This window comes from Grammomys surdaster, unplaced genomic scaffold, assembly GCF_004785775.1.
Source record: "Grammomys surdaster isolate TR1022 unplaced genomic scaffold, NIH_TR_1.0 234, whole genome shotgun sequence".
Lineage (NCBI taxonomy): Eukaryota > Metazoa > Chordata > Mammalia > Rodentia > Muridae > Grammomys > Grammomys surdaster.
The window spans coordinates 3,437,947-3,447,827 of NW_021604679.1; the positions used below are offsets into that span (position 1 = coordinate 3,437,947).

A 9,881-nucleotide genomic window follows, 5' to 3' on the forward strand; every position below is an offset into this window, starting at 1 on the left:
TCAATTTAACTATTAGCTGTGGCCAGTAAGAACTTGACTTGGGATTTAACTTATTTTATGGTGAGTTTGAACTTTATTTTTTTTCTGTATTGGGGATGGAACCCAGGGTTTCATACATGTTAGGCAAGTATTTAGTTTTGTATTTTAGCCACTTGTTAACTGTTAGGCCCAAGGAAATACATTTTAGGGTTTGTTTTTTGGTTTTGTGTGTGTGTGTGTGTGTGTGTGTGTGTGTGTGTGTGTGTATGGGAGCACCATGTGTGCAGTGCCCACTTTGGCTAGAAGAGGGCATCAGATTCCCTGGAACTGGAGTTACCATGAGGACTTTTAACAGTTGAGCCATCTCTGCAGCTACCACCCTCCAATTTCCAAGAAACTTGACCCAATATCAGAGGGTTCTGCTATGATAATATGCCTAGGTGGCGAAGCAGGTTGAAGTGTGTATATGTATGAGTGTGGGGGGAGGGGTTTGTTAAGGAAAAAAAAGTGGGTCTAATGACGTTCTTGTAAGCAGCCAGGCATGAAATGTACCAGTGTGAGGAGCTGGTCGGCACGGATCCTTTCAGTTCCTTCCAGTGGCCATGTCTGGGAGGGGTAAGCGTGTGGAGCGCTTAGCCTCCCCTACTGAATGGCAGAAGGAACATCCCAGGGAACAGGGAAGAAGCCTCTCTGCTAAGAACAGCTTCAGGATTTGACCTTAAGACATCCAGAGCCATAGATAGAAACTTCCTTGGGAGCCAGTTTGAGTCTGAGATTGCCACAGAAGATCCTTGGCTGGTGCCTGCATGACCCATAAGGAATCAGGGTTCTTCAAGGGAGTTGTGCGCCTTCCCCGAACCAGGAGATAAAATGAGAAACTAGCAAACGGGACCTAGCATGGGCACTGGCCGGTCAGTTCTTGTGGTTCTGTTGTTTTCTGGACTCTGTCCTCACGGCATGGATAAATGCAGAGCTTCAGGACATGCTGAGCAAGTGTTCTGCCATCTCCAACCCTATCCTTGTAAACCATCAGGCTGCCTCCTGCAGCCTCCTTCTATATAAAACCTGCATCACTAAGAAGATCAGACTCTCACCAGGCCTGACTGCTGGTCTCATTGCAAACTGTTGGGTCCTGTCCTGAGTGTGCAGATGAATCCACACCTCCAGGAGAGAAGTCTGAGCAGAATAACGTTTCGGCCATCGATGAATGATGTCTTGTTAAAGCCAAGCTTATCAGGTAAGCAGTTTTCTCTAGGTCTGGGTATCACTCATCTTCCTGCAGCAATATGGAAGTGATGATGGCTCCCTGGCCTTTGCTGGAGATGTCACTCAAAGGGCACTCATCGGCTTACTTCTGGCTATCCCACCCACAACTCTAGTCTCTACAGGCCTGCTCCTTTTCCAGGCACATCTCCCTCAGAGGCCTGGAGTTGAGCTGGGCGCTGAGATATTGAAAGCTCACCTAGAGACAACTAGATGTTCAGGGGAGCCCTACATGTTCAGAGCTGATCTTTCCATACCACCTACAGGCCAACAACCTCTTAACCAATACTTGATTTTTAGACCAGAGGTGCCCAGATTTCAAGTTCTTATAGCCCTAATCTTTTAAAATTTAATTTCACTTTATTTCTTTACCACGTGTGTGCATACACATGTAGAGTGTGCATGCATGCCAAGGTATATGTGTGGAGGTCAGAGAACAACTTACAGGAGATGGATCTCTCCACCACGTGGGTCTAGAAGATTGAGCTTAGACTGTCAGACTTCTTGGCTAGCACGATTACCTGCTATGTTATTCAGTTGGCCTTCCCCCCTTTCCCTCTTCCTCTTCTTCCTCTTCTTCCATTTCCTCTCCCTCTTCCCTTTTCCCTCTTCCCTCTTCCCTCTTCCCTCTTCCCTCTTCCCTCTTCCCTCTTCCTCCTCCTCTTCTAGACAGAGTTTGGTTAAATTACTCAAGCTTGTGATCCTTCTGCCTCAACCTCCTGATTAGGATTACAGGGCTGTACCACCATGCCCCATCCCAAATCCTATTGATAACTGCACTTTGATGCCAGGTAGACATCTCAGAATCAACATGGCCCACGCTCCAAATGAATCTTGGCTATATTACCACCTTTAGATCCCCTGAGAAGCCTTCTAGCTTCTCAGACCAAACATTTAATTTCTATTTTCCTTGAGGCAGAGTCTTGCTATGTAGCCCCATGGCACTGGCTGGCTTGGAGTCCACTTTGTAGATCAAGCTGGCCTCACAGATACCCTGATTCTCTGCTGCAGCCGCACAGAACTAGAATTACAAGTGTGTGCCACCACTCTTTGATTTGATTTTCTTTGTTTTTGTATCTACTTTTACTGTTTGATGCATGATTTTACTATGTAACTCAGTCAGGCTCATAACTCAACTATATAACTCAGGGTGGCCTCAATTCCAAGACCCTCCTACCTCTGTCTCCCAAGTGCTTGGATTACAGGTGTGTACCACTATGCCTAATTATTTTTTGTTTAGTAGTTGTACCAGGGAATCAAACCAGGGGCTTTCAGCATGTTAAGCAAGTGCTGTACCACTGAGCTACACTCCTATCCCTAAAAACATTTTGACTTCTTTCTAGCTTTCAGATTTACATCTTCTCCATCATCTGTTTCTACTGATCATCAATATAGATAAGAGACATGACTACTTCCTGTTATCACCTCCCTCCAGGAAAGCTACCATTTGTCTCTCCAGGTTACTCTTTCAGTCTTTTAACTGATCCCCTCTTTTTAAAAAAGACAGGCTCTTCTTATGGAGTCCAGGCTGGCCCTGGACTCACTATTAGTTGAGGGTAACCTTGAACTCCTGGTCGTCTTGTCTCTACCTTCCAAATGCTAGGACTAAAGGTGTGCACTACTGCACTGGGTCTAGGGATGGGGTGTGGTTTAATTTACTAAGGATCTGTCTGCCTTTATTAGTTCATTGAACCCCACCATGTGGAGGTCTATCCTTGCCTACAGTATAGAGGTCTATCCTTGCCACCACATAGAGGTCTATCCTTGCCCACAGTGTGGAGGTCTATCCTTGCTACTGCACAGCTGAGGAAACTGAGAGCTTCATTTGCTGTATTCCACAGGGCTAGTGAATGGAAGGGCTACACTTTGGCTTCAAGCCCTGCCTGGAGCCTTGTGTCTGTAGGGACAACAGAGGCCTGCACTCAGGCCCATTATCTACTCTGTTTTGTGCCCCCCATCCCTCCCTTGCCATCGCTCTCATTCATCTGTCTTATCCTTTCTGGACTCAACTTGGGATAGTCAGGCTTTTTTTCCTAGCCTTCCCTCTTCACCTCTGTGTACTTCTCATTGCAGCAAGCCCTTACGACTACGCACATCTCCCCTTAGCTGACAAGAAAGGCTCCCAAGGCTGTCCTGAGACTCGAAGTCCCTTCACAATCAGGAATCTCAAAGCCAGTGTTGGACATTCCCAGAAATCTGTGGGACACTGAGAGTGACTTGAAGTCCTTTCTCTTCCCAATCATTCTCTCATCAGTGGCCGTGTCTGTTGCAGAAAGTGTCTTAAGTTCTCACCTGGATGCTTTCCATGTTGGCTTCCGTGTTGTCATGAGAAGTGCTGCAAATTCCCATGCTGCACCTCATCTGCTCAGTGAAGGGGGAAGGGAAGCTTCTTTTCCTAGCCCACCTGATAAAACCAGCTGATCTTCTCCAATGACACCCCCTTTCAGGATTGTGCCAATCAGAAAAAGAAGCCTATCAGTTAATTCTGGATTCTATGGAGCCAGGGCAGATGGTAAGGAAACTCTTTGAGACTCTTTGGGAACTAAGGAGCACAGCAGGAAAATCCAAAGGTCAATGTTTCCCTAGGCTCTAGTCCCGATGTCAGCTTCTCAGTAGCTCTTGATCTGGGGACATTTGGAGGCCAGGCCACTAGACAGGGTGGCAGTAACCCTCCTGTCTAAAGGATTTTCCTTGTAGACTCTTGACTCTACTATCCCCAGAAGGCTACCAAGGCTCAAGATAGCAGTGATGCATAGCACTGTCTAGTTGAGTTGAGAGTGGGCAGAGTGTGGGGTGCAGGTCTCAGGTCCTGCCCTGAGACTGGCTTTGTCTTCTGTCCCAGTCCCAATTAGACAAGCTCAGTTTCCTGAATGCTGTGGCAACGCTGAGCAGCGTTGTGCGTTACCAGGCAAATGGCAACATGAATAACTACTATCCTAAAACCCTTCTGGCCAAGAAAATTGAGGTAAGAAAGAACTTATATTAATCCTAGACCTGGGGTTAGTATCCCTCTGAGGTAAATTCTCATTTTTCCTGGTCTTTCTAGACATTCATCCTGGAAGAACCCACTGAGATCTTGGACAGTAGTGTGCGTCAGCAAGCCATGCTCTGCATCGTGGCCCTGAGGTTCCTCCCCCATGGACCCTTTCCTAGCCTCTGGGGGTCTGACCCTGAGAACATGGGGGTTGGGAGGACAGGCAAAGTCTGGGAATTTGACTGGAGGATAAAGGTGGCAGAGTCTACAGTTGCCAATTCATCTGCCTGCATCCTGGGATCAGGGGGACCTTTTGGAAATCTATTAGGAAGTCTAGTGTAAGACACCTCTCCCACCCTGAGAAGGAGTCACAGGAAAGTGGCCCACAGCTTTCTGTACTCAGACAGTAGTTTCTCCCCAGAGGGTTTGAAAATATCCCTCAGCCTCACATGGAATGCCTTACGTCCCTCGTTCACCACCCCTTTTCCTCCAAGTCAGGTGAAGCCATCTTTCCACTTATGCCAGAAGCTGGATCTGGTCAACGTTAGCATCACCAGCACGTTCTCCCTGCCTCTCATCATGCCCAGTCTAGATCGAAAGGAGAGCGCTAGTCTCTATCTCCAGGTAACCCCAATATGTGTCTTGCTGAAGATCTCCATGGGAATGAGTTTGTCTTGGGGACTACCTCCTGTTTGCTTGGCTTCCTGGCCTTCCTCCTGCTCTGACTCTTCCCTCAGGAGTCCAAGTCCCTCTGTCCTCCATTCTGCTGTCATTCTCAGCTTCCCAGGGATTGCTACACCCGTACCTTTTCTCCCTGGAGCTCACATGCCATCTATAATCTTAGATAGCCTAACAACAAAACCCATAGACTATAGGGAATAATTGTCGGAGGGACTGCCAAATTTTCCCAAGGATAGTTGGTTTTAAAATTGGGGCTGGGAGGGGCTGGAGAGCACTGACTGTTCTTCCAGTCCTGAATTCAATTCCCAGCAACCACATGGTGGCTTACAACCATCTGTAATGGGATCTGATGCCCTCTTCTGGTGTGTCTGAAGACATCGACAGTGTACTCATATACATAAAATAAATAAATCTTTTAAAAAAATAATAAATAGTTTATAAGTTTATTTTTTAAACATTCTAAGGGAATATTTTTAAGGGGCTGGGAATATACCTTGGTGGTAAAGCACTCGCTTAGTACCCAAGAGGCATTGGTTCCAAGAATTGTAAAAACAAAACACAGAAGTCTCCGTAAACTGGTAGCACAATTCTCTAATGCTGAGAATCCTGTGGAGGGGATGGAGGGAGTGTTGTCAGGAAGCTAAGCAAGCATGTGGCTGTCATCTTAGTGTGCACCCTATGTCTCCTCACTTCCAGACGATCCAGGCCTTGGATGACATGCTCCAAGCTCTTGTGATGGAAGACATGAGACCCAACATGGTTATACTGCAAAGCTTTGTGGAGGTAGGTGGCTGCAGAAGGCCACACTATTCCTGTACTTTATGCTAGGTAGGCAGGAAAGGTCTATGACAAGAGTCAGTGAGGATGCAGTCCCATGTCCCCTGAGGTGTTCTTAGGATGTTGTTTGGGTACCACAGTTGTCAGGACCCTTTTCCGTCTAGAACCCGGGCATGCTGCAGTGTTACACTCAAATCTTCTTAGTGTATTGTCACATGGTGTCACTGCTCTGCGATCTGATCAGTGCTCACCCCTCAGGCTACTCCTCTATTTCTTGAATATAGGAAACTCAAAGCATTACAAAGCCTATTTTCTTTAGTTGATTTAAAATATTCTTAGTTTTGACAAATTCTCAGTTCCTAAGAATAAATTTGAATTAGGAATATAGCTTAAGAGTCCCTTGAAAATAACATTCATGAGCAAAATGGTTATTGCCTGGGGTACGAAATTTTGCGCAAAATTCCTTATGAGTACAAATAAAGAGATAAGAGTGTCCAGGTATCTTGCAACCAGAGGGGACATTTATTTTATGAGTACAAATAAAGAGATAAGAGTGTCCAGGTATCTTGCAACCAGAGGGGACATTTATTCCTATGCAAGAGAGTGACACAGTGCTTTGGAATGTACTGGTGTGTGTTTGTTGAGAGGCATTCCCATGCTTTATAGACACCTCATTGTGAGTGCAATAACAAACCCTCTGTTATCTTCTGAGTTTGTGGGGGAAGGGAGGCACGGAGTGGGAGTCCTGTCAGGGTGAAGTCCTCAGGATTCATTACTAGGCTTCTTGTTCTCCAAAGATAAGTGGTGCCAGGCATAGTGTGTATGTCTATAAATACAACACTGAAATGCAGAAGCAGGAGGATTGCAATGAGTTTGAGGCCAGTCTGGGCTAGATAGGGAGATGTTGTCTTAAAATATATATTTAAATATAAAATATATACATATATTACATACATAATGTATATGTATAACAGAAAACAAAATAGCACCATGCAAAAGTTTTCAACCAGAGTTGGAGAAATGGCTCAGAGGTTAAGAGCACTGGCTGCTCCTCTAGAAGACTGGGGTTCAACTCCTAGCACCCACATGGCAGCTCACCACTGTCTGTAACTCCAGTTCCAGGGGATCCATGGCACCAGGCAGGGAAGTGGTGCACATACATGTGCAGGCAGGCAAAAATACCCATACGCATAAAATAATAAAATAAATAAATCTTCTTTAAAAAGTTTTCAACCTTTCATAGAAAATGGGTTATTTTTATTTTTATTATTTATTTCAAAATAGCTCTCTGAACTTTGTTTCTCTCTCTTTTTAATTGGAAACAGTTTCTTTTCTCATACAATATATCCTGATTATAGTTTTCCCTCCCTCTTCTCCTCTCAGATCCTTCCCACCTCCTCTCCCCTCTGATCCACACTCTTTCTGTCTCTCTTTAGAAAAGAACAGGCTTCTAAGAGATAACAACCAAACCTGACAAAATAAAATACAATAAGATGAAGCAAAATTTTCATATCAAAGTTGGATATGGCAACCCAACAGGAGAAAAAGAGTCCCAAGAGTAGGCAAGGGAGTCAGAGATACACTTGTTCACATAGTCAGGAGTCCCATAAAATGCTAAGCTGATAGCCACATGCTCAGAGGACCTGGTGCAGACCCATGCAGGCCCAGTGCTTGCTGCTTCTGTCTCTGTGAGCTCACATGTACCTTGCTTAGTTGGTTTAAATGGTCTTGTTCTCCTGGTGTCCTCCACTCCCCTTGATCTTACAGTCTTTCTGCCTCCTCTTCTGTGGGATTTCCTGAGGGGAGGGATTTGATGGAGACATCCCATTTAGACTCTCTCTATCCATAATGTCTGGCTGTGGCTCTGTATCTGTTCCCATCTGCTCTAGAGGAAGCCTGTTTGGTGATGGCTGGATAAGGCACTGACCTATGAGTACAGCAGGATATCATTAGGAATCATTTTATTAATTTGTTTTGTGTTACTGTTGTTGTTTTGGGCCAATCATGTTTAGTTTTATCCTAGGTCTTTGGAATATCTGGTCTTCTGTTCTTGGTTACCCAGTTGTGGGTATGGGTTCTTTTTCATGGAGTGGGTCTTAAGGCAAATTAAACATTGACTGGCTACTCCAACACATTCTGTGTTATCATTACCCTAGCATAATTTCCAGGCAAGACAGATTGTAGGTCAAAAGTTTTGTGGCTGGGTTGGTGTCCGTGTTTCTCTTTCAGTTGCTTGCAGAGTACCTTCCCACACCAAAGAGAGTAGGACATAGGGGTGAAGGCTCCATGTAGGCAACAGCTCAGCTTCTCCGAGTTCAATGAGTTATATGGATGTTGTCCTTGGCACTGGGGCCCCATTACCACTTTGTGGAGAGCTACCCTTTGTCAGCATCAGTCTGAGTTATTTGGAGATTTCAATGGGACCCCCTTGGCGAGCAACTCAACCACTGGGAGCCCTGCCTGGTATAAAAGGTGGCCGGTTGAGACTCTGTATTCCCATTACTAGGAGTCCTCATTAGGGTCACCTTCATAGATTCCAGGAATTTTTTTACTGTACTAGATTTCCACTCCACCCAACAAATTCCACACGTCTCTCTCCACACTCTCCATCTCATCTTTCCCACACCTGACTCTTCCTTCTCCTGTCTTCACCTGTTCTTAGTTCACCCATAAAATCTAGCTGGGTGGCGATGGTGCACACGTTTAATCCTGGCGCTGGGGAGGCTGGAGCAGGCAGATCTCTCAGTTTGAGGCCAACCTGGTCTATCAAGCAAATTCAGGACATCCAAGACTACAGAAAGAAATTCTGTCTTGAAAAAAAAAATCTATTCTATTTACCCTTCCCAGGGGAATCTATGAGTCCCATCCCCCCATCCTTCCTCTTTACCTATCCTCTGTAGGTCTATGGATTGTAATTTGGTTGTCATTTACTTAACAGATAATATCTACTGATAAGTGAATTCATACCGTATTTGTTTTTCTGAGTTTGGTTTACCTCACTCAGGATGATTTTTTTCTACTTCCATCTATTTGCCGGTGAATTCTATGATGTCATTTTTGTTAATAATGTTAATAATGCTTAGTGACGTTCCATTGTGTAAATGTACCACATTTTGTTTACCTATTCTTTGGTTGAGAGACACCTAGGTTGCTTCCAGTTTCTAGCTCTTGTGAATAAAGTTGCATTGAACATAGCTAAGCAAGTGTTCTTGTAATGGGATGGAGGCATCTTTTGGGTATATGCCCAGGAGTGGTTAGAAGGGTCTTGAGGTTGATCGATTCCCAATTTTCTGAGGAACTGCCATATTGATTTCCACAGTGGCTGTACAAGTTTATGCACTCCCAAGCAATGGAAGAGTGTCCCCCGTGCTCACCAACATGAGCTGTCACTTGTGTTATTTATCTTAGCCATTTTGATAGGTGTCAGATGGAATCTCAAAGTAGTTTTGATTTGCACTTCCCTGATGGCCAAGGATGCTGGACACTTCTTTAAATGTTTCTCATCCACTTTGAAATTGTTCTCCTGAGAATTCCACTTAGATCTATACCCTATTTTTTAATTATTTATTTATTTTATGTATATGAGTGCACTTGTAGCTATCTTCAGACATGCCAGAAGAGGGCATCAGATCCCATTACAGATGGTTGTGAGTCACCATGTGGTTGCTGGGAATTGAACTCAGGACCTCTGGAAGAGCAGTCAGTGCTCTTAACCGTTGAGCCATCTCTCCAGCCCTGCACTCTATTTTTTTTTAAATCAAATTGTAATTTTTACTTGTTCACACAGGGGTTATAAACACAAAAAGGCAGGACGTAGGGAAGGAGATGACACCGGAGCATGGGTGTTCAGGGGGAGTACAGATATCTTTTAGAACAGGATATCGGCTGGGTGAAGGTTAAGGGAACAGGTCACTATGACTCTGCCTATGATTCACTTGTCCTTATCTAAGTTGGTATTATCTGCCAAGGCTACCTATTTACTAGGTCTATGACTACTCAGGCTGGTAAATTTCCACAAAAGCTGCTTGTTAACAATAGCTTATAGCCATCTGTTTCAATGTTTTTCCACAGAGACCCAAGACTTGGTGTTAGTATACATGTATGACAGGCCTATTGCTGATTTTAGGCCTATGGCTGACTTTAGGCCTTCAGTGTACAAGCAGGGCTGCCCCTGACATCTCCTCCCTTCTATACTTAGAGAAGGGAG

General features: G+C 44.8%; 1 protein-coding gene across 1 annotated transcript in view; it reads left to right on the forward strand.

Annotated features, from left to right (window-relative positions):
• The first annotated feature begins 1,128 nt into the window (after positions 1-1,128).
• Positions 1,129-9,881, forward strand: part of LOC114626381 (maestro heat-like repeat-containing protein family member 7) — a 34,562-nt gene continuing 25,809 nt past the window's right edge. Inside the window, exons 1-6 of the mRNA XM_028773770.1 lie at positions 1,129-1,216; positions 3,690-3,754; positions 4,085-4,207; positions 4,289-4,368; positions 4,711-4,840; positions 5,594-5,680. Of these exons, the coding sequence (XP_028629603.1) occupies positions 1,129-1,216; positions 3,690-3,754; positions 4,085-4,207; positions 4,289-4,368; positions 4,711-4,840; positions 5,594-5,680 (573 nt within the window). The remainder of the gene's footprint in view (positions 1,217-3,689; positions 3,755-4,084; positions 4,208-4,288; positions 4,369-4,710; positions 4,841-5,593; positions 5,681-9,881) is intronic.